Source organism: Coregonus clupeaformis, chromosome 11, assembly GCF_020615455.1.
Source record: "Coregonus clupeaformis isolate EN_2021a chromosome 11, ASM2061545v1, whole genome shotgun sequence".
NCBI classification, from domain to species: domain Eukaryota; kingdom Metazoa; phylum Chordata; class Actinopteri; order Salmoniformes; family Salmonidae; genus Coregonus; species Coregonus clupeaformis.
The window spans coordinates 13,916,359-13,941,760 of NC_059202.1; the positions used below are offsets into that span (position 1 = coordinate 13,916,359).

Below are 25,402 nucleotides of genomic sequence, written 5' to 3' on the forward strand. Positions count from 1 at the left end.
GTAACCAAAAAAGTGTTAAACAAATCAAAATTTATTTTATATTTGAGATTCTTCAAATAGCCACCCTTTGCCTTGATGACAGCTTTGCACACTCTTGGCATTCTCTCAACCAACTCCATGGGGTAGTCACCTGGAATGCATTTCAATTAACAGGTGTGCCTTCTTAAAAGTTAATTTGTGGAATTTCTTTCCTTCTTAATGCGTTTGATCCAATCAGTTGTGTTGTGACAAGGTAGTGGGGGTTTGCAGAAGATAGCCCTATTTGGCAAAATACCAAGTCCATATTATGGCCAGAACAGCTCAAATAAGCACAGAGAAACGACAGTCCATCATTACATGAAGGTCAGTCAATCCGGAACATTTCAAGAACTTTGAAAGTGCAGTCACAAAAACCATAAAGTGCTATGATGAAACTGGGTCTCATGAGGACCGCCACAGGAATGGAAGACCCAGAGTTACCTCTGCTGCAGAGGATAAGTTCATTCGAGTTACCAGCCTCAGAAATTGCAGCCCAAATAAATGTTTCACAGAGTTCAAGTAACAGACACATCTCAACATCAACTGTTCAGAGGAGACCGTGTGAATCAGGCCTCGAATTACTGCAAAGAAACCACTACTAAAGGACACCAATAAGAAGAAGAGACTGGCTTGGGCCAAGAAACACGAGCAATGGACATTAGACAGGTAGAAATGTGTCCTTTGGTCTGGAGTCCAAATTGGAGATTTTTGTTCCAACTGCCGTGTCTTTGTGAGATGCGGTGTGGGTAAACGGATGATCTCCGCATGTGTATTTCCCACCATAAAGCATGGAGGAGGTGGTGTTATGGTGTGGGGGTGCTTTGCTGGTGACACTGTAATTTATTTAGAATTCAAGGCACACTTAACCAGCATGGCTACCACAGCATTCTGCAGCGATACGCCATCCCATCTGGTTTGGGCTTAGTGGGACTATCACTTGTTTTTCAACAGGACAATGACCCAACACACCTCCAGCCTGTGTAAGGGCTATTTTACCAAGAAGAAGATTGATGGAGTGCTGCATCAGATGACCTGGCCTCCACAATCCCCCCAACCTCAACCAAATTGAGATGGTTTGGGATGAGTTGGACCGCAGAGTGAAGGAAAAGCAGCCAACAAGTGCTCAGCATATGTGGGAACTCCTTCAAGACTGTTGGAAAAGCATTCCAGGTGAAGCTGGTTGAGAGAATGCAAAGAGTGTGCAAAGCTGTCATCAAGGCAAAGGGTGGCTTTTTGAAGAATCTCAAATATAAAATATATTTTGATATGTTTAACACTTTTTGGGGTACTACATGATTCCATATGTGTTATTTCATAGTTTTGATTTCTTCACTATTATTCTACAATGTAAAAAATAAAGAAAAACCCTTGAACTTTTGACCGGTAGTGTGCATCATAGTAAAACAAAAATCCACTGTTATAATTCGTCGTGTGACACATGCAGTTGTCTTCCGTAGTCTGTTACTTCACTATTCATAAAAATTTCTTGATTTTTCAAAACCTCTGACTCTGACAGTCTCCCATCACCATCTTGGTCCATTTCTTTGATGAGGTGAATAGCCTGTTAAAACATGAGAGCAAAGCAAAAGAATTAGAGCAAACTGAAGAGAACTGATAGATACACCCACTTTCAATGAGGATACCATTCATACCAACCAATGTATAAATGTTTCCATACCCTGACTGCACTTCACAGGAACTAATATGTTATAAACAAATTAGAAATGTCACACCTAGAGCACCCTAGGGAGGCATGGCTGTCAATGTAATGCAGATACACAGTAGTTTAGTGGTTACTCACCTCCTCCCGTGCAGAGCCATAGCTGTTAGGGGCCACCCAGCGGAGCTGTTCCTCTCGATTCAACTTGCCATCCTTGTCTTGATCATAGAGGTCGTCAAAGCGGACAGTTTCCTCAATCTCCCACTTTGATGGGTCATCCTCCTCTGAAGTACACACACACACATTACTAAAGCAGGAAAGCCAACTCAGCCCTTACAAACCATTATATCATAGTATATTGAGAAAAACACAGAAAGTATTATTCTGTGCTTACCATTAGTTCGAATATCTCCAATAAATTCACTTAGACTGATGAACCCATCTTTATCCATGTCATATTCACTCAACACATCTTCAATGGCAAAATCCTAAAAGAAAAATGAACAGCAAAATATTACCACACCAAACGTTTCATTCTTCTCATCTAAATACAAATGTAAACAGCTTGTTTTGTGTAGAGATGTCTTACAGCCATGTGATCCACTTCAGATGGGTGTGTAAATGCAAGAAACTCAGTTAGGTTAAGGCCTGGTGTGCCATCCATATCAGCAAAGTCAAAGCGCTTCTTTTCCTTTAAGTGGAGCTAAAAAGGAAAAGATTGATAAGTACTGTGACGTGTAGAGCATGTGTGATCCATAATATGTTGTCAACAATAAAATAAAGGCTAACTGGTACAACTAAGATGATCATACAAATCTGAGAGACTCTTCCTCTGGATCCTCCAGAACAGCATTCTCATCAATATTAATGACTCGTTCATGGACAACCATGTTGTATTCTTCCCACGACACAACACCATCGTTGTTGGTGTCAAATTCAGGGAAGCGCTCCGCTGCATCATCCAATGCGTATTTCCTGTAGACATGTTGAATCCATAGTGTGATCTCCTCTGTAGGGGCAATAGATTACATATACAGGCAGTAGATTACACATACAGTATCCATTCCATACCATTATATCAACTGCGTGAATTTGTTTGAACAATGTGGGATTCATTGTCCATCTGAAAGTCTAACTAAATCTTAAGACAAAGTAGTTGTTTTTTACCTAAGGTTAAATGTTTGTCAGAATCTTTATCAATCTTCTTCAGGATTTCCATAATTTTTTTCCTTTGCTCAGCTGGACTAAGTTTCTTTATTTCATATTTGTCCTAAAACACAAGTTATAGAAATGGTGAGATAGTGAATATGACTGAAAGGGGACATTAATCAGATGATGGAGAGAAATGACAACCTCAGTTCCCAATAGGAGATCCATGTTGTGCTCAGGGTTGTGCTGATGACCCACATAATGATCGTCATGATTGTGGGAGCTCTCTCCAAAGGCATAGTGCATTACAAGCAATGCAATGGGTAAAACTGAGTATTCCATCTATGACAGAGAAAAAAACAATGTTATAATTTTAGCATGCTTTGGTAAGCTTAAAGAAGAATATAGCTTAAGAATTAATATAACATTTATTTCACATATCACTGATGTACTGTCTGGTTCTGGTTCTACTACTACTAACTCACTGTATGAAAAGCGAAGACAATAGCGCTCCCTGGTGGTGGTCGACATTAAAGAGACTTGACAGTCTGGGCAACAACAATACAGTACTGTAGCTAGCTAACGACTACCGTTAGCTATTTATCAACCAAAGTTTTGCTGTCAGTCATTGAACCCCCCCTAGTAAGCTTAGTAGGCCTAAGCTTACTTGGCTGATGTAGGTTACTAGGAAACTAACTAACTAGCGTTAGCTAGCTAATACTGCTGCGAATTTTCCTAAAATAAACTGATTTGTTGACAATGAATGTCTGACAAAACTGAGGATTCTGAACTGAAGTCAGACGTTTGGTAAGGTTAGCTGAGCGACTTCCTGGTTATCTTAGGAGAAGATTATGTCGTAAACAAACCTTTGATTGTGCAAATTCCTCGCTCCAGCTCGCAAAGTTTGGGTTAAAATTGGAGTAATGTCCAATAATGCTGAGGACTCCAGGAGCAAGAGGACACGAGCAGATAGACTTCACAAAAAATGTTACTTCATACTTCTATCCCGCCCATTTATTTGGTTGCCATGGTTGAAAGTTTAAGTCCCACCCCTAGCCCCAATTCTCTGTTTTGTGATTGGTTTATATTTCTTCAGTGTCCGCCTAACAAATTAATGATTGGATAGTGTCTGAGTCTGTCATACATTTAATCATACACTTCCGGCTAAATGCTTTGTGGATTATATCTGTCAGTGGTGTTTTATATCGTTTCCATCAACACAGAAAACACGACAAGTTAGCTCATTTTCAAAGACGTTTAGCGTTTACCCTGATAATTGAATTACATTTGCGTACATGTCAAAAGACAGTCGCAACGATGGACGATGGCGTGGCGGTGGTCAGCACCGACTCGGCATTAGAATTGGACAAGGCGGGGACGGGAGGGAGAGGTCTGGCAGCAACAGCTCTGGGTCCTCGCATGGAGGAGGCAAAAGCAGGAATACTACCATAACCGTTGCCTTGAAGGTAATGTAGCTAGCTCTATTTTCAAGTTGTACTGTATAATGTAACTATGACCTGCAAAGTAAGACCGCGTTCAGATAGCCATCAAATATGAACGTATTAGCTAGCTAGCTAACTAACTTGGCTGGTAACCGGCTAGCCACCTCTCAATTAAACACTGAGTATACCAAACATTAGGAACACGTTCCTAATAATATTTAGCTCCCGGGCACGGCCGGGGTCGAACCCCAGGCTGTAGTGGCGCCTCAGACCGCTGCGCCACTCGGGAGACCACGTTGCAAATCTTGATACAAACCGGTGTGCCAGGAACCTACTACCATACCCCGTATACCCCGTTCGAAGGCACTTACATCGTTTGTCTTGCCCATTCACCCTCTGAATGGCACACATACACAATCCATGTGTCAATTGTCTCAAGGCTTAAAAATCCTTCTTTAACCTGTCTCCTCCCCTTCATCTCCACTGATTGAAGTGGATTTAAGAAGTTACATCAGTAAGGGATCATAGCTTTTACCTGGTCAGTCTGTCATTGAAAGAGCAGGTGTTCTTAATGTTTTGTATACTCAGTGCATATAGGATGCCATCACACAGCATGCATACTATATAATTTGTAAGTATTGATTACAGTGGCCTGCCAAAATACAGTAATAATAATAATAATAATATGCCATTTAGCAGACGCTTTTATCCAAAGCGACTTACAGTCATGCGTGCATACATTTTTTTTTTGTGTATGGGTGGTCCCGGGGATCGAACCCACTACCTTAGCGTTACAAGCGCCGTGCTCTACCAGCTGAGCTACAGGGATGCAATGCTTTGTCGACATGTGGCAATACATTGTCAGCTGTGATAAAATATGCCAGTTGATAGAATTCAAACATTCAAATTATTCTCTGTGCATGTAGTGTTATGTCAGTCATTAGAAAATACAAGGCTATTCATTGCAGCTATGGAGGTTATTGTTAGAGATGGGTGAGCTCAGGTTATTACTCAGACAAAAAGTAACAATTCTTAATAGTTCCAGTTAAGCATCTCTTCCATTGCTGATGACACCAACATGTTGATTTTTAGGCAAAGTGGTGTTTTCAAAAAGAAACCCTGCTATCACATGAAATCTCTTGCTGCAGACCTCATACGCTAGTAACAACGTTTATTGTGAAACTACTCATTTGGCACAAAGTTGCAGGGGGAACATGTGGGTTTGTGTTTGTCTTCCAGCCTTGTATGATTCATCCATTGCCGAGTCCAATCGGATGCTGCTGAGCCTCAGCCTATCTGGATAATGCAAGCTACCATTAGCACACTCCTTGAGCCTGCAGTTACACACATCACTGGCAGCGGAGGACAGGCTGCGGGGCAGGCCTGCTGTGTGCATGCACATTTCAAGTTTTAATTTTCAAGTTTTTATGTCACATGCACAAGTACAGTGAAATGCCTTTCTTGCGAACTCAAAACCCAACAATGCAATAATCAATAACAATGTATTACTAGAAAAAAAACACGCAAAATAAGAAATATGAAATACATAATTAAGTAAGCATACTATATACAGGAAATATTTAAAGTCAGTTCCAATACCACATGACTGCGCAGTGCTGTGGCAGAGGGAGGGATTCCCACGGGGGGCCAGTATGATTTTTTAAAAACAAAAAATTATAATGTATGCACTCACTAACTGTAAGTCGCTCTGGATAAGAGCGTCTGCTAAATGACTAAAATGTAAATGTAAATGTGAGAGGGGGCTGCGATGCAGCGCTGTGAGATGACAGAAGAGGAGAGAAGCTGTAAATACAGAAAGCAGTGCAGAGGAGAGGAGAGCCGGCAGGCAGAAAAGCAGCAGTGGTCTGCAGCACGGTGGTGGCTGGCTGCTAGCTCAGCTCAGAGCTCAGCACTGATTACAGACAGCAGACGGGGTGAAAGGACCATCATCCCGCTAAGCACCCGGCTCACTCAATCACCATTGGAGTACTTGACACAGCTGGGCAAGTTGCTATAAGGGTTCGAGCTACATACAGTCTATTTTGGTCCTGCTGTCGGATGACTATGTCACCTAGCACAAGTGGCAATGCAGACGAGGGGAAACAGGTTGCTGAAGTGGGCTGCAAAAGTATGTCAGGGGCGGATAAGGACGAGGAACCTGCTTACAGACTCTACTTCTATTCTGTATGTATCTTCTAATCTTTGTCTCTTTCCCACTCTCTTTCTGCATGCGTCTGTTTGTAGACCTGCTTTTAGAAGGAAAACCCTGCACCTGCTCCTCAGGACTGGCTCTTTCCTGTGCACATGTAGAGGCTCAGTCTGTAAACCAGTTAGCATAACACATGCTCCAAAAACAACCTGTACTGGCTTCCATAGTCAAGGACAGGTGGTAGCAGCTGATTAAGTGGATCAGGAGAGCCTTTCTGTAAGCCTTGCCTGCCTCCGGCTGAACAGCTAGGCAGCCATCAGTCAAGACTATAGGCTTCCTGCAAGTCAAGAGTGATCCCTCATCAGATGGCTGCCAAGCCCAGGAAACACAGTGTAAATATTTACTGCTATGATGGTAACCTAGCTTGCTATTTGTTAATTTTCAGTGGAGTTTGGCTGCTCTGTTTGATGTGCAGCCTCAGTGATGTTGGTGTTTGATCCTATTGTCCTTATGCTCTTCTATGGTAATAGAACGGATCTTATATGTAAAGGATATTTTTTTGCTCACTCAAAGTAGGTCAATTGTGAATATTCCAGAAGGACATGAAATGGTAGCAGACCAGGACACTGCTTGCTGTTTATGCATGTGTAAAACCTAATGAGTCAAATGAGCATGTAGCCTATTCTGTCAGCATCCTAGGATACTATAGTGTGGGAGTTTCACACAGAAGAGATACCATGGGCTTGATTAAAAGAAAGAAGTACCTCTGTATTGTCAAACACTTCATATGGTAGATAAACGGTAATGCTAGTGTTGTTCTAATTCGTTTCTTTGAACAGTGTCATGGAAGTAATTTATTTTGTTGTAGTCTTTGTGAATGGCAGTGACAGTTGAGACTCGAGATAGAACAATTTGTCTCATGACATGACTCGGTTGCTATTACGGATAGAATGCAGAGAACCGTGAGTCTGGTTCAAGTCCCGATTTTGATAAGTAAGTCCAAATTCAGGTAGCAATTTCTAGTCTAATTGGGTTACCAGTAGATTTTACTTTGTTATCCACCGGGAGATTATTTTGCATTTAAACTCGAAATAGTGTCGCTGTAAATCCACTCTATTCTGTATTTGGAAAATATGCAAAATATGTGTGTGTTTGTGCACATGCGCATTGGTGTGTGAGTGTGCGAGGGAGAGGTAAAGAGAGGAGCGAGCAAGAGGTTTTGGCATCCGCTCAACTTGCATGACTAACTCAATGTCACTTGAGGTGCCCAGGGAGAGGCCGGTGCCCAGGCAGAAGCCAGGGCCCAGGGTTCAGAGACGTCTCTATTATAACACAGTACTCTGCATTTATTTATGACATTTGATGCCCCCATGTTAATTAAACCCATAACCTATGTGTCTATCTCCTGTTACCAAGCACCATAACATAACACGCAGGTGTGAAGAGCCACGTTGTCTTGTGCTGTTCAAAACATCACATGCTTTATATGACCTGTTTGGGGCAGGTTTCCTTGGCCATAAAACACCAGTGCACATTCTCTAGTGTAGCCTAGCCTACATGTAGGGCAACTATGCTGCATAAAAATGTACTACTAATCTACTGTTCTGAACAAAGCACCAGTTTTCATCCACAGCGTGTTGTCAATGTTATGAACTCATCCATGAAGTCCTACAGCTGGGTTATATGCCTTCATGTGAAGTTAGGTTTTGGTATTTGGTACCATTTGATGTAATCCCCATTTTGTCTGCAGGCGTCCTTTCAGCGGTCAAACAGCCATGACAAGGTGAGGAAGATTGTGGCAGAAGAGGGCCGTGCTGCTCGAAATCTCATCGCCTGGAGTGTTCCTCTGGAGAACAAAGAGGAGGAAGGCCAGTGACGTCAAAATATATACAGTGGGGGAAAAAAGTATTTAGTCAGCCACCAATTGTGCAAGTTCTCCCACTTAAGAAGATGGGAGAGGCCTGTAATTTTCATCATAGGTACACGTCAACTATGACAAACAAAATGAGAAAAAAATATCCAGAAAATCACATTGTAGGATTTTTAATGAATTTATTTGCAAATTATGGTGTAAAATAAGTATTTGGTCAATAACAAAAGTTTCTCAATACTTTGTTATATATACCCTTTGTTGGCAATGACACAGGTCAAACGTTTTCTGTAAGTCTTCACAAGGTTTTCACACACTGTTGCTGGTATTTTGGCCCATTCCTCCATGCAGATCTCCTCTAGAGCAGTGATGTTTTGGGGCTGTCGCTGGGCAACACAGACTTTCAACTCCCTCCAAAGATTTTCTATGGGGTTGAGATCTGGAGACTGGCTAGGCCACTCCAGGACCTTAAAATGCTTCTTACGAAGCCACTCCTTCGTTGCCCGGGCGGTGTGTTTGGGATCATTGTCATGCTGAAAGACCCAGCCACGTTTCATCTTCAATGCCCTTGCTGATGGAAGGAGGTTTTCACTCAAAATCTCACGATACATGGCCCCATTCATTCTTTCCTTTACACGGATCAGTCGTCCTGGTCCCTTTGCAGAAAAAACAGCCCCAAAGCATGATGTTTCCACCCCCATGCTTCACAGTAGGTATGGTGTTCTTTGGATGCAACTCAGCATTCTTTGTCCTCCAAACACGATGAGTTGAGTTTTTACCAAAAAGTTCTATTTTGGTTTCATCTGACCATATGACATTCTCCCAATCCTCTTCTGGATCATCCAAATGCACTCTAGCAAACTTCAGATGGGCCTGGACATGTACTGGCTTAAGCAGGGGGACATGTCTGGCACTGCAGGATTTGAGTCCCTGGCGGCGTAGTGTGTTACTGATGGTAGGCTTTGTTACTTTGGTCCCAGCTCTCTGCAGGTCATTCACTAGGTCCCCCGTGTGGTTCTGGGATTTTTGCTCACCGTTCTTGTGATCATTTTGACCCCACGGGGTGAGATCTTGCGTGGAGCCCCAGATCGAGGGAGATTATCAGTGGTCTTGTATGTCTTCCATTTCCTAATAATTGCTCCCACAGTTGATTTCTTCAAACCAAGCTGCTTACCTATTGCAGATTCAGTCTTCCCAGCCTGGTCCAGGTCTACAATTTTGTTTCTGGTGTCCTTTGACAGCTCTTTGGTCTTGGCCATAGTGGAGTTTGGAGTGTGACTGTTTGAGGTTGTGGACAGGTTTCTTTTATACTGATAACAAGTTCAAACAGGTGCCATTAATACAGGTAATGAGTGGAGGACAGAGGAGCCTCTTAAAGAAGAAGTTACAGGTCTGTGAGAGCCAGAAATCTTGCTTGTTTGTAGGTGACCAAATACTTATTTTCCACCATAATTTGCAAAGAAATTCATTAAAAATCCTACAATGTGATTTTCTGGAATTTTTTTTCTCAATTTGTCTGTCATAGTTGACATGTACCTATGATGAAAATTACAGGCCTCTCTCATCTTTTTAAGTGGGAGAACTTGCACAATTGGTGGCTGACTAAATACTTTTTTTCCCCACTGTACACACACGCTCAAATGGGACTTATAATACTGTATGTATCAGTCTGATGTAAAAGGAATGACTCTTTTTATGAACACAGATGCGTGTTTCTTTGAAGTAGATTCCATTGTGTTTTTCACCAGATCAATTTTTGTTGTCTTGGTGGGTATAGAATTGATTGGATGGGCAAACACCAATGTTCACCTCCAGTGGCAGGTGCTGATATTGACTTACAGTGCATGAATCAAACCCTTTATCTATTTGGAATAGAGGAATCAATGAACTTGGGCACAGCAGAGGGCATTGTGGTGGGGAAAGGTCACGCGAATCCAGACACTCTCTTGGCTGTAATACAGTATCACCGATAACAAAATGACAACTTCTGATTCACCTCTCAGTTATTCTATGCATTGGCCTTCATATATTTCCCTTCCCTGAGACGACTGGAATCAAAACAGGTGTCAAGATGAACTTTTGCTGTGAAGAGACAGAATCATTAGATCATTTGTTTTGGTTCTGTCCATTTGTAGCTTGTTTTTGGACACAGGTCCAGGAATGGCTAAAGGATTGCAATATTTACCTGGAACTAACCTTGCAGATAGCATTACTGGGTGATCTGAAAAGTCATAGTCAATCGATCAATAATATAATAATACTTTTAGCAAAAATGTTTATTTTTAATTCACAATCTGTAGAAGCAATGAGAATAGAAAGGTTCAGAACTTTTGTAAAACATCACAGTACGGTTGAAATATATATGGCAAATAGAAATCCTATATGGATGGTGTTAAGAGATAGATGGGAGTTATTGAATAGAGTTGAAGGATGGGACTAATAACAAATAATAACAAAGATAGCTAATAATGTAAGCATACTGTGTCCATAATAAGTATATAGGTTGTAGGTTGGGAGCTTTTGGGAAAGAGCACAGTTAGAAAGATATGGCATATAGAAGCAAACCGGATGGACATCATGAAAATGATTGGAGAGGTTGAGAGTAGAAGAAGTTCAGGAGCAAAAAAATAAAATAAAATATATAATATAATTATTGTAAAATTAACTCTGTCCATAAGGTGTAGATAGTAAGTATAGACCGGAAGTAGAGGCCTGGGCATTGTTGTTCACTAATTTACTCCAAGTAGGGAAAGGATGGCGGGGTTGAAAAGTAATAAAGGGGAGTATATATATAAAAAACATGGGGGATTGGAAGTGATGCAGACAATTACATTGATAGAAGATACAATATATCTGCACTATTAAGCTGATCCACCCCCCCACCCCCCCCCCCCCCCCCCCCCCCCCCCAAAAAAAAAGGAGAAAAAAAAGAACTCTGTCATTTCACTGGTCCCTCGTCAGATTAAAATAAAATATCAATATGACTCCGATTTAATGAGCTTCACACCCACTAGTAGTGGAGGAATGTTCAATGGATTGACAGAAAACAATCAGTTTGCTAACTTTTAAACATGATTGATCATGATTAGGAACACACACCAATTAACCAAGTTAGTCCTTTGATTGAACACTGGTTGAATATTTCATAACTGTCTGGATGGGTTCCGCAATGGGTAACTCGACAACAAACAAGAAATATGTTATTGGTATCACAGATGAAACCTGCTCATGCTCACAGCCTTGTGGTCATTGTAACAGGGTTGTTTTCCCACAGTATTTGGGAATGCTACCTACTCTGACAATGTTGGGCAGAGTACAGCGTGAGAGAGGGAGAGAGAGATCGCTTTCTCTTTTCTCTTGCGGGGCTTTGGGTCAGCCTGTATTGTGCGTGTGCGGTTCTGTACTTTTATGTTTTGTTACTCCCTTAGGCCATATTCCATCTTTGGCTGAACAAAGGGTGACCAGATCAATGTAAAAGCCATGTGGGTCTTTTAGAACTAATAGTCTGTTCTTCTGAATGTCAATGTTTTTCATTTTTTTATGTTTCACAGGGAAGTCCAAGACCCATACAAACACCAATTTGAGGAATCAGAGAAATAACTCTGGACTGCATAGGAATAAGAAACAGGTGTGCATATTGTCATCTTTTAATATTAGCTTACATACATGTTCTAATTTTGCTTCCTTTATGAAATAATAAAACCTAAAGATGGATGAAATAGTTTGCTCACTGCTATATAAACACCTGTACAACTAGAGCTCATTGTAGACCTAGCAACATCCTGTTATTTGTCTCAACATTATGCTTTGTCTCCCCTTCTGCTGTCTCTACAGAATACAGGCCTGGACAGCAAGAGCACAGCCGGGGCCTTGCTTGACAAGGGAGCAGAAAAGAGCCCTTCCAAAGCCAGGCAGCCGCGCAAGGTGGACCTGCGAGCACGATACTGGGCCTTCCTCTTCGACAACCTGCGGCGGGCCGTTGACGAGATCTATGTCACCTGTGAATCTGATCAGAGTGTGGTGGAGTGTAAGGTAGGGCTCTGGACCTTAAGTTGTGACCCAAAACCTAAACACCCCTGTCAAATGTAATCTACATCAACAGGGTCCTTGACAACAAAAATATGAGCAACTGGAGGCACTGCAGAGCACCACACTTCATGAACACTAGAGGGAGATATTGAGTTGATAACGGAGGTTCTCCTTCTCCTCTCTCACATTCCTCTTGTTCTCTGGTTAGTGTCAGAGGGGCCTTTGAAGGCTTGCTGGTGAGAGAATTATCACAGGGCACTCTCCTGGGTTTGGCAGGAGGGAGTGGATATTGATGACATGGTGTAAACAATGTTGATGTGTGGTGTAAGGGCTGTGCTAGTGGGCTTGGAATGGGGTCCGGGCCGGCCCACTGGAAGGGGAATGGTGCCTGAGTCCCTGTTTGGGGCAACAATGAATGTGAAGTTCTATGTACTCAACTACTTAATGGATAGGCTACTGATGGTACACAATAAGGATATTGGGATTTTGATAATACACAGTAATGCTTTTGTTTACTAGGCAGGGTATAATCCTGTTTCAGGGCTGGCCTGCCGTGTTGATCTGGGTCTACTCTGCTCTGCTGTATCGATCAGTCTGCCATGCAGCATTATGCTGAGTATGGTTGTGGTGACCGCGTGTGGTCAGTGCTGGAACACGCTGCCCCTGCCTGTGGTCTCCATGCTGACAGTGGGGCTGTGTGAGATGTAGTCTGGCTGTTGTGTGTTCTCACCCCAGTGAAGTCTAATGGGCTGGGCTCATATACCCCCCGTCCCCGTCAGTCCCACCCAGCCAGCCTCAGCCCGGCCCTAATGGACTGACTGACGCTCTGATAAATGATAGAATTAGCTGGAGGGGAAGCAGAGTGCTCTGATACCACCCGGCCACAATCCCCTGGAGCAGTGTAAATCTGCACTTTGTGCTCTCACTCAAACACAAACAGCCCCTCTGCGCTCTACCACCCACTGACACACAGCTCTGGCCTGGCATCACTTTGTACTCAGGCCTATAGACTAGTTTAGACTCTATAGTCTAAGCCGGGGGGGGAAGGGTTCTACTGAGCTAACGTATGGATTTGTTTTAAGATGGTCATACAAAGGATTATTTAGTTATTTGATTTTGCATTTTATTTGATTAAACATTGAATTTGGCCTTACTGCTATTAGTCCATAGAAACGCATTGAATAACAGCCTCATACATGGATAAAGAGAGTAAAAATTTAATGAATTAATCAAAAGAAAGTTTGTTCTGAAGTGTCTGTCCTATATTTATTTCTTTACATGTATTTAACCCCTTATTTTAGGCACTAAACTACTTCCATATAGAGTGCATTCGGAAAGTATTCAGACCCCTTGACTTTATCCACATATTGTTACGTTACAGCCTTATTCTAAAATGGATTAAAAAAAAATCTACACACTATACCCCATAATGACAAGGCAAAAACAGTTTTTTATAAATTTTTGCTGAAAAACATCCCCACAGCATGATGCTGCCACCACCATGCTTCACCGTTTGGATGGTGCCAGGTTTCTTCCAGACGTGACTCTTGGCATTCAGGCCAAAGAGTTCAATCTTGGTTTCATCAGACCAGAGAATCTTGTTTCTCATGGTCTGAGAGTCCTTTAGGTGCCTTTTGGCAAACTCCAATCGGGCTGTCATGTGCCTTTTACTGAAGAGTGGCTTCTGTCTAGCCACTCTACCATAAAGGCCTGTTGGTGGAGTGCTGCAGAGATGGTTGTCATTCTGGAAGGTTCTCCCATCTCCACAGAGGAACTCTGGAGCTATGTCAGAGTGACCATCGGGTTCTTGGTCACCTCCCTGACCAAGGCCCTTCTCCCCCGATTGCTCAGTTTGGCCGGGCGGCCAGCTCTAGGAAGAGTCTTGGCGATTCCAAACTTCTTCCATTTAAGAATGATAGAGGCCATTGTGTTCTTGGGGACCTTCAATCATGCAGAAATTTGTTAGTACCCTTCCCCAGATCTGTACCTCGACACAATCCTGTCTCGGAGCTCTACGGACAATTTATTTGACCTCATGGCTTGGTTTTTGCTCTGACATGCACTGTCAACTGTGGGACCTTATATAGACAGGTGTGTGCCTTTCCAAATGATGTCCAATCAATTGAATTTACCACAGGTGGACTCCAATCAAGTTGTAGAAACATCTCAAGTATGATCAATGGAAAACAGGATGAACTTCAGCTCAACTTCAAGTCTCATAGCAAAGGGTCTGAATACTTATGTAAATAATGTGTGTGTATATACAGTACCAGTCAAAAGGTTGGACACACCTACTCATTCCAGGGTTTTTCTTAATTTTTACTATTTTCTACATTGTAGAATAATAGTGGAGGCATCAAAACTATGAAATAACACATATGGAATCATGTAGTAACCCAAAAAGTGTTAAACAAATCAAAATGTATTTTATATTTGTGATTCTTCAAATAGCCACCCTTTGCCTTGATGACAGCTTTGCACACTCTTGGCATTCTCTCAACCAGCTTCATGAGACCGTCACCTGGAATGCATTTCAATTAACAGGTGTTCCTTCTTAAAAGTTAATTTGTGGAATTTCTTTCCTTCTTAATGCGTTTGAACCAATCAGTTGTGTTGTGACAAGGTAGGGGGGTATACAGAAGATGGCCCTATTTGGTAAAAGACCAAGTCCATATTATGGCAAGAACAGCTCAAATAAGCAAAGAGAAACAACAGTCCATCATTACTTTAAGACATGAAGGTCAGTCAATCCGGAACATTTCAAGAACTTTAAAGTTCCTTCAAGTGCAGTTGCAAAAACCATCAAGCTCTATGATGAAACTGGCTCTCATGAGGACCGCGAGACGAATGGAAGACCCAGAGTTAACTCCGCTGCAGAGGATAAGTTCATTAGAGTTACCAGCCTCAGAAATTGCAGCCCAAATAAATGCTTCACAGAGTTCAAGTAACAGACACATCTCAACATCAACTGTTTAGAGGGGACTGTGTGAATCAGGCCTTCATGGTCGAATTGCTGCAAAGAAACCACTATTAAAGGACACCAATAATAAGAAGAGACGTGCTTGGGCCAAGAAACACGAACAATGGACATTAGACCGGTGTAAATTTGTCCTTTGTTCTGGAGTCAAAATTTGAGATTTTGGGTTCCAACCGCCGTGTCTTTGTGAGACGCGGTGTGGGTGAACGGATGATCTCCGCATGTGTATTTCCCACCGTAAAGCATGGAGTAGGAGGTGTTATGTTGTGGGGGTGCTTTGCTGGTGACACTGTCTGTGATTTATTTAGAATTCAAGGCACACTTAACCAGCATGGCTACCACAGCATTCTACAGCGATACGCCATCCCATCTGGTTTGGGCTTAGTGGGACTATCATGTGTTTTTCAACAGGACAATGACCCAACACACCTCCAGGCTGTGTAAGGGCTATTTTACCAAGAAGAAGATTGATGGAGTGCTGCATCAGATGACCTGGCCTCCACAATCCCCCCAACCTCAACCCAATTGAGATGGTTTGGGATGAGTTGGACCGCAGAGTGAAGGAAAAGCATCCAACAAGTGCTCAGCATATGTGGGAACTCCTTCAAGACTGTTGGAAAAGCATTCCATGTGAAGCTGGTTGAGAGAATGCCAAGAGTGTGCAAAGCTATCATCAAGGCAAAGGGTGGCTATTTCAAGATTCTCAAATATAAAATATACTTTGATTTGTTTAACACTTTTTTGTTTACTACATGATTCCATATGTGTTATTTCATCGTTTTGATGTCTTCACTATTGTTCTACCATGTAAAAAATTTAAGAAAAACCCTTGAATGATTAGGTGTGTCCAAACTTTTGACTGGTAGTGTGTATATATATAAAAATGTTTTTTAAAATACATTTGCAAACATTTCTAAACCTGTTTTCGCTTTGTCATTTTAGGGTATATTGATGAGGAAAATTTTTTATTTAATCTATTTTAGAATAAGGCTGTAACGTAACAAAGTGGAGAAGGGGTCGGAATACTTTCCGAATGCACTGTATACTTCCATTTATTTTTAAACTTGTACCGGGGTACCTTCAGACAAGTCTAGTGAGGCTTGTGAGCGTCCAACATGTAAATGTTCGTGAGGGACTCACCTTTCCATAAAGGGGTCATATTTGTGTGTAGGCCAAACTTCAAATGCTACAGACAGAAGTTTGCAGATCGTCTGTGCTGACTTCAGATGAGTCTCTTGTGATGCTTGTGGGGGTCGTAGAGCAAAACAACTGACATGTAGGTGTTCGTGAGAGTCATCTTCCACAGAGGGGTAATAGTATGTAGGCCAAACCGTTTCTGTGAGAGGACAGTTTTTCGGGATATCTCAAAGTCTGACAAACACCGCTGTAGCTCTGCCACCTTTTCACCGCAGATACGGAAGGGCGACATTGTTGGATGCGCTGTATTGAGACGCAGCCAGGAATCTCTAGCTTAAAGAGACAGATTTTAAAGATTTTTTTATTTTTCTAATTAGATTTCTGCGGGGAGGGTTAAGAACTGTGAGGAGATTGTTATTGTGTGCTTATGTTTTTTGAATGAGACTAACAGACCAACAGAGACCATTCAGCCCTTCCTTCATCAACACTGGTTCATCCTGTGTGGTTCCCCCCAGCCCCAGCCAGTAGAGCCTTCCCATGCAGCAATCTGATTTATGCTTGTATATTAATAACGTCCACATCTCTTGAACCCACATCCCCCAGGTCTAATTAGTTCTTATCAACCATTTGTTCCATCCGGGCCCTGATTTATGCCACATCATACTACACTACTGTGCAGGGGAGGAGGCTCTGAGTTCTCTTGAATGGAGAGCTACTGTGGAAGACCTCTACTGCATCATAAAGTATGACATTGGAGAAACTTTGAGGCAAACTAAAAGTGAAATTTGAATTGGCTTTCACTCATCTAAACATTTTCATTTCATTGTTACCGGAATGACCACCTTTTTACTGTTCACCGGGCTTCATTTGACCTCTAGCAGGTTTAGACCTTCATGCAGTCCTCAGGAAATCTTTTGTATTTCTATTTAGGTGTGTAGTATTTGTAGGTAAGTGTTTTAGTTTGTGTCATGAACGTGGTCTTCAGTGCCTTCACTCTGTGTCACACCAAGCAGTGCCTCCCTCCATCCTCAGCTGTGGCAGCCTTCATTATCAAATGAAGCCGGCAGCAGTGGCGGGCCTGGCTGGGGCTGTTAACTAACTAATCAGCAGGCCTGCTGCTAGACACATCTTTCACTGGCCTGACTTGTCTATTAACTAAAAGCACTGTGAAGCTTTACTCGCAATTACCACTCCCTCCACAATCCGCATCAATCACCAATGTCTTTTTCACTAGAGCTCTGCCTGGTTTGACTTCTGAGCAGGGCATGGACAGGCTCTAGCAGGGTTCGATACTGCAACCAAACAGTCACATTTTTTATTGTTAACTGTTTACTAGGTCACGGTAGTTTTTGGTTCACAATTTTCTATTCAAACAGTAATGTGCAAAATACCAAAAATAAACAAACTTTCTGAAGAGGCAACAACGGCACGGGAATGCCTGTGTGTGTGTCAGGGCTCGACATAGCCTATAGGGGAGGTTTTGGAAACCTTCCGGGCCAGTCGATCATCAACGTCAGTGGCCCACTTGGGCCAGTGAAAAAAATAGGTTAATAATGCTAAGACCGAGTTTTGGAAACCCAGCTTTAAAGCACAAGGGGAATATACACTGAACAAAAATATAAATGCAACATGTAAAGTGTTGGTCCCATGTTTCATGAGCTAAAATAAAAGATCCCAGAAATGTTCCATATGCACAAAAAGAAAATGTCTCTCATTTTATGCACAAATTTGTTTACATCCCTGTTAGTGAGCATTTCTCCTTTGCCAAGATAATCCATCCACCTGACAGGTGTGGCATATCAAGTAGGTGATTAAACAGCATGATCATTACACAGGTGCACCTTGTGCTGAGGACAATAAAAGGCCACTCTAAAATGTGCATCTTTTTCACACAACACATTGCCACAGATGTCTCAAGTTTTGAGGGAGCGTGCAATTGGCATGCTGACTGCAGGAATGTCCACCAGAGCAGTTGCCAGAGAATTGAGTGTTCATTTCTCTACCATAAGCTGCCTCCAACGTCGTTTTAGAGAATTTGGCAGTATGTCCAACCGGCCTCAGAACCGCAGACTACGTGTAACCACGCCAACCCAGGACCTCCACATCCGGCTTCTTCACCTGCGGGATTGTCTGAGACCAGCCACCTGGACAGCTGATGAAACTGTGGGTTTGCACAACCAAAGAATTTCTGCACAAACTGTCAGAAACTGTCTCAGGGAAGCTCATCTTGGTGCTCATTGTCCTCACCAGGGTCTTGACCTGACTGCAGTTCGGCGTCGTAACCGACTTCAGTGGGCAAATGCTCACCTTCGATGGCCACTGGCACGCTGGAGAAGTGTGCTCTTCACGGATTAATCCAGGTTTCAACTGTTCCGGGCAGATGGCGTTGTGTGGGCGAGCGGTTTGCTGATGTCAATGTTGTGAACAGAGTGCCCCATGGTGGGGTTATGGTATGGGCAGGCATAAGCTACAGACAACGAACACAATTGCATTTTTATCGATGGCAATTTGAATGCACAGAGATACCGTGATGAGATCTTGAGGCCCATTGTCGTGCCATTCATCTGCCGCCATCACCTCATGTTTCAGCATGATAATGCACGGCTCCATGTCGCAAGGATCTGTACGCTATTCCTGGAAGCTGAAAATGTCCCAGTTCTTCCATGGCCTGCATACTCACTAGATATATTACTTATTGAGCATGTTTAGGATGCTCTGGATCGAAGTGTACGATAGCGTGTTCTAGTTCCCGCCAATATCCAGCAACTTCGCATAGCCATTGAAGAGGAGTAGGACAACATTCCACAGGCCACAATCAACAGCCTGATGCATGAGGCAAATGGTGGTCACACCAAATACTGACTGGTTATCTGATCCACGCCCCTACCTCTGTGACCAATAGATGCATATCTGTAATCCCAGTCATATGAAATCCATAGATTAGGGCCTAATGCATTTATTTCAATTGACTGATTTCCTTATATGAACTGTAACTCACTAATCTTTGAAATTGTTGCATGTTACGTTTGTTTTTGTTCAGTGTACATTGCCATCCCATTTTAAATACAGTGGCGCAACCAAAAAAAGACAGAAATTGAGGTGCTCGTGTCAGACCAAAAAGTTTTATTTGGCTTGCTCAGTTGTGGCTTAACCAGTAAAAATAAAAACATGCCTACAAACAGACGACTATTAGGACAATTCAAGTTGTTTTAGCAATGGCAAATATACTTTAAATGAGTAGGCAACATGCACCAATAAGCCATACATCCTCAACAGCTCCCACGTATAGGCCAACATTGCTGTTCTTCAGAATGAACGAGTCGCGCGTTCCACCTGGCCACCTTGACACCTCATTCAGCAGCAGCTTTTGCACATCACATACCCTATCACCTGCACATCAAGTGAGTGGAAGCCTTTTCTGTTTACATAGTTGAGCTACTTTTGGGATGGTGCTTTTATGGCAATGTGGGTGCCGTCTATTGCTCTGTTCGTATTTGGGAACCCATTGTCAAAAATCCCCTCTTGACTTCAACCTGTTGTGCGATGGTATATAGAAATTGTATGTAACTGTTCGTTTTGTTGATGATTGTATCCAAAACATTAGTTCATCGAGGGCTGTGAGATGCTGATCGGCAAGCTCCCGCTGAAAGTGCCCATTGCCAAAAACCAGAGGGTGGATAGCACTTGGATGTGCACCGGAATGGCATGTGTTTGCCTTTTTAAAATAGGTTTTAAATCCTACTTACTAAAGAATTTCTAAATAAAACTGTTTTTAAATGGATTTTAACACACTTGTGTAAAACCCTATGCCATAATCTTCTACTGGGGTAACTGGCACCCTTCAAAGTGTTAGGCATGTTGTGTAAATCAAATGATACAACCATTTTCATTCCAGGTTGTAAGGCAACAAAATAGGAAAAACGCCAAGGGGGATGAATACTTTTGCAAGCACTGTAGTTTATTCGCCTAAGCATGACCGTCATCCACATACCAATTTTTTTTCTCCAAACCTTGCTTTTTTGTGTCAGCAGTTAGACATTGTTCTTAGTTATCCCCTAGTACCCTAGGCACTTTCGTTTGTTTCCCGCTCGTTCAATTGAAGGGTGTTACGCTAGTCTGTTAAAACCATGTGCAATTATTATGAGCAAGACAGCATCGAATGTTGGCTTCAACTTGTTTTTTCATACAAAGTTTTCCATTACATGGGAAACCGGTTTTTGGTCGCTTTCTCGTTTTAAAACATGATACAGTAACCCTTCTAACTCTTGAACATCTCAAATGGCGAGACTGACGAGCTACCACATGGACAGACTTCGTTAGTGTGTTTTGTGTCGGGAGCATGGGGTCTATTTATTCAGGCAATGGCCACATTATTCTGACATATTTAAAAATGTAAAAATTATGTGGATGTCAATGAATAATGCCATTGGGTAGGCCTATTAAAAAGTGGTAATGCATACATTTGAGTGAGTTTTTTTTCTTCTATAGGCCATTACTATGCATGTCCCTGAACATTTGAATTAAGTGCTTGAAAAAGTCCTTGAATTTGACTTGCCAATATCTGTATGAACCATGTATAGGCTACTTGCCCAGCCCGCAAATGAAAGATAAAATCACCTGCTATTGAAATGATGCATGCATCATTTGCTTTCCTGTCAGATCTTGATCCGGGACAGTATTTCTTCCATTCTGGCAAGTAGCTTTCAGTTGTCACTGGCCCTGTGTGCCACCTGCTGTGTGCGGTGCGCATAGGGCCTATATTTCTACCACTTTGTGTAGCGGTTAGCATGCTGTAGCATGTCAAAAGTGTTATAAATTGATTTGCATTTTAATGAGGGAAATAAGTATTTGACCCCCTCTCAATCAGAAAGATTTCTGGCTCCCAGGTGTCTTTTATACAGGTAACGAGCTGAGATTAGGAGCACACTCTTAAAGGGAGTGCTCCTAATCTCAGCTTGTTACCTGTATAAAAGACACCTGTCCACAGAAGCAATCAATGAATCAGATTCCAAACTCTCTACCATGGCCAAGACCAAAGAGCTCTCCAAGGATGTCAGGGTCAAGATTGTAGACCTACACAAGGCTGGAATGGGCTACAAGACCATCGCCAAGCAGCTTGGTGAGATAGTGACGACAGTTGGTGCGATTATTCGCAAATGGAAGAAACACAATAACTGTCAATCTCCCTCGGCCTGGGGCTCCATGCAAAATCTCATCTTGTGGAGTTGCAATGATCATGAGAACGGTGAGGAATCAGCCCAGAACTACACGGGAGGATCTGGTCAATGATCTCAAGGCAGCTAGGACCATAGTCACCAAGAAAACAATTGGTTACACACTACGCCGTGAAGGACTGAAATCCTGCAGCGCCCGCAAGGTCCCCCTGCTCAAGAAAGCACATATACAGGCCTGTCTGAAGTTTGCCAATGAACATCTGAATGATTCAGAGGAGAACTGGGTGAAAGTGTTGTGGTCAGATGAGACCAAAATCGAGCTCTTTGGCATCAACTCAACTCGCTGTGTTTGGAGGAGGAGGAATGCTGTCTATGACCCCAAGAACACCATCCCCACCGTCAAATATGGAGGTGGAAACATTATGCTTTGGGGGTGTTTTTCTGCTAAGGGGACAGGACAACTTCACCGCATCAAAGGGACGATGGACGGGGCCATGTACCGTCAAATCTTGGGTGAGAACCTCCTTCCCTCAGCCAGGGCATTGAAAATGGGTCGTGGATGGGTATTCCAGCATGACAATGACCCAAAACACACGGCCAAGGCAACAAAGGAGTGGCTCAAGAAGAAGAACATTAATGTCCTGGAGTTGCCTAGCCAGTCTCCAGACCTTAATCCCATAGAAAATCTGTGGAGGGAGCTGAAGGTTCGAGTTACCAAACGTCAGCCTCAAAACCTTAATGACTTGGAGAAGATCTGCAAGGAGGAGTGGGACAAAATCCCTACTGAGATGTGTGCAAACCTGGTGGCCAACTACAAGAAACGTCTGACCTCTGTGATTGCCAACAAGGTTTTTTTTTTTTTTTCGGGGGATGGATCAGCTTAATATTGCAGATAGATTGTAACTTCTATCAATGTAATTGTCTGCATCACTTCCAATCCCCCATGTTTTTTATATACAGTGGGGGGAAAAAAGTATTTAGTCAGCCACCAATTGTGCAAGTTCTCCCACTTAAAAAGATGAGAGCGGCCTGTCATTTTCATCATAGGTACACATCAACTATGACAGACAAATTGAGATTTATTTTTCCAGAAAATCACATTGTAGGATTTTTTATGAATTTATTTGCAAATTATGGTGGAAAATAAGTATTTGGTCACCTACAAACAAGCAAGATATCTGGCTCTCACAGACCTGTAACTTCTTCTTTAAGAGGCTCCTCTGTCCTCCACTCGTTACCTGTATTAATGGCATCTGTTTGAACTTGTTATGAGTATAAAAGACACCTGTACACAACCTCAAACAGTCACACTCCAAACTCCACTATGGCCAAGACCAAAGAGCTGTCAAAGGACACCAGAAACAAAATTGTAGACCTGCACCAGGCTGGGAAGACTGAATCTGCAATAGGTAAGCAGCTTGGTTTGAAGAAATCAACTGTGGGAGCAATTATTAGGAAATGGAAGACATACAAGACCACTGATAATCTCCCTCGATCTGGGGCTCCACGCAAGATCTCACCCCGTGGGGTCAAAATGATCACAAGAACGGTGAGCAAAAATCCCAGAACCACACGGGGGGACCTAGTGAATGACCTGCAGAGAGCTGGGACCAAAGTAACAAAGCCTACCATCAGTAACACACTACGCCGCCAGGGACTCAAATCCTGCAGTGCCAGACGTGTCCCACTGCTTAAGCCAGTACATGTCCAGGCCCATCTGAAGTTTGCTAGAGTGCATTTGGATGATCCAGAAGAAGATTGGGAGAATGTCATATGGTCAGATGAAACCAAAATAGAACTTTTTGGTAAAAACTCAACTCGTCGTGTTTTTGGAGGACAAAGAATGCTGAGTTGCATCCAAAGAACACCATACCTACTGTGAAGCATGGGGGTGGAAACATCATGCTTTGGGGCTGTTTTTCTGCAAAGGGACCAGGACAACTGATCCGTGTAAAGGAAAGAATGAATGGGGCCATGTATCGTGAGATTTTGAGTGAAAACCTCCTTCTATCAGCAAGGGCATTGAAGATGAAACGTGGCTGGGTCTTTCAGCATGACAATGATCCCAAACACACCGCCCGGGCAATGAAGGAGTGGCTTCGTAAGAAGCATTTCAAGGTCCTGGAGTGGCCTAGCCAGTCTCCAGATCTCAACCCCATAAATCTTTGGAGGGAGTTGAAAGTCTGTGTTGCCCAGCGACAGCCCCAAAACATCACTGCTCTAGAGGAGATCTGCATGGAGGAATGGGCCAAAATACCAGCAACAGTGTGTGAAGACTTACAGAAAACGTTTGACCTGTGTCATTGCCAACAAAGGGTATATAACAAAGTATTGAGAAACTTTTGTTATTGACCAAATACTTATTTTCCACCATAATTTGCAAATAAATTCATTAAAAATCCTACAATGTGATTTTCTGGATTAAATTTTTTTTTGTCTGTCATAGTAGCCGTGTATCTATGATGAAAATTGCAGGCCTCTCTCATCTTTTTAAGTGGGAGAACTTGCACAATTGGTGGCTGACTAAACACTTTTTTCCCCCACTGTATATACTCCCCTTCATTACTTTTCAACCCCGCCATCCTTTCCCTACTTGGAGTAAATTAGTGAACAACAATGCCCAGGCCTCTACTTCCAGCCTATACTTACTATCTACACCTTATGGACACAGTCAATTTTACAATAATTCTATTTTTTTTATTATTATTTTTTTGCTCCTGAACTTCTTCTACTCTCAACCTCTCCGATCATTTTCATGATGTCCATCCGGTTTGCTTCTATATGCCATATCTTTCTAACTGTGCTCTTTCCCAAAAGCTCCCAACATACAACCTATATACTTATTATGGACACAGTATGCTTACATTATTAGCTATCTTTGTTATTATTTGTTGTTATTAGTCCCATCCTTCAACTCCATTCAATACCTCCCATCTATCTCTTAACACCATAGGATTTCTATTTGCCATATATATTTCAACCGTACTGTGATGTTTTACAAATGTTCTGAACCTTTCTATTCTCATTGCTTCTACAGATTGTGAATTAAAAATATTTTTTTTTGCTAAAAGTATTATTATATTATTGATCGATTGACTATGACTTTTCAGATCACCCAGTAATGCTATCTGCAAGGTTAGCTCCAGGTAAATATTGCAATCCTTTAGCCATTCCTGGACCTGTGTCCAAAAACAAGCTACAAATGGACAGAACCAAAACAAATGATCTAATGATTCTGTCTCTTCACAGCAAAAATCTGCTGAGCTGGGAAGATTGTATCCCCCATATAAATATCATTCTATTGGTAGCAAGAATTTTATATAATAATTTAAATTGAAAGATTCAAATTTTTGAATCCGGTGTCGTTTTGCGTGTCACTTCATAAACACGATGCCATGGGATCGGTACGTCAAATCTCTTCCCAACTATTTTGCAATCTATATGGGACGGCTGTCAATCCTTTGGTCCTTAAGTGAAACTGATATACTTTTTTATTTATCACAGTTTTCCTTAACCAATGATGTTCTTTAATGCAAGGCCGACAGACAAGTTCCTTACTTTCTCCCCCTTCCACTTTCCTCTTCCACTTTTGCGTTAAGGCTGCAATTATTTGGTTGTAATTTTGGGTAGAGCAGACATTTCCATATGTTTTTGTTAGCTGCGTGTGCGACATAACTCCACCAGTCCTACCGATGATATCATTTACGAAGATTATACCTTTTTTAAACATTCTGTCAAAAAATAAAGTTTTTTTGTCAATTAGTATATTTGAATTTAACCACAATATTTGTTGCATT

The 25,402-nt window shown here is 42.2% G+C and overlaps 2 protein-coding genes across 2 annotated transcripts in view; one reads left to right on the forward strand and one right to left on the reverse strand.

Annotated features, from left to right (window-relative positions):
• Positions 1–1,357: 1,357 nt before the first annotated feature.
• rcn2 (reticulocalbin 2) lies at positions 1,358–3,830 on the reverse strand. Its single transcript, XM_041891031.1, has 8 exons — positions 3,694–3,830; positions 3,032–3,169; positions 2,846–2,948; positions 2,491–2,687; positions 2,268–2,381; positions 2,073–2,166; positions 1,820–1,962; positions 1,358–1,579 (listed from the first exon to the last, which is right to left on the reverse strand). The coding sequence occupies exons 2-8, from the start codon at positions 3,167–3,169 to the stop codon at positions 1,436–1,438; spliced, it is 933 nt and encodes a 310-aa protein (XP_041746965.1). The 5' UTR covers positions 3,694–3,830; the 3' UTR covers positions 1,358–1,435.
• A 2,346-nt stretch (positions 3,831–6,176) lies between these two features.
• LOC121576611 (S phase cyclin A-associated protein in the endoplasmic reticulum-like) overlaps positions 6,177–25,402 on the forward strand; it is a 117,832-nt gene continuing 98,606 nt past the window's right edge. The window contains 4 exon segments of the mRNA XM_041889878.2: positions 6,177–6,453; positions 8,169–8,286; positions 11,840–11,916; positions 12,123–12,320. Coding sequence (XP_041745812.2) covers positions 6,328–6,453; positions 8,169–8,286; positions 11,840–11,916; positions 12,123–12,320 — 519 coding nt within the window. The 5' untranslated portion in view covers positions 6,177–6,327.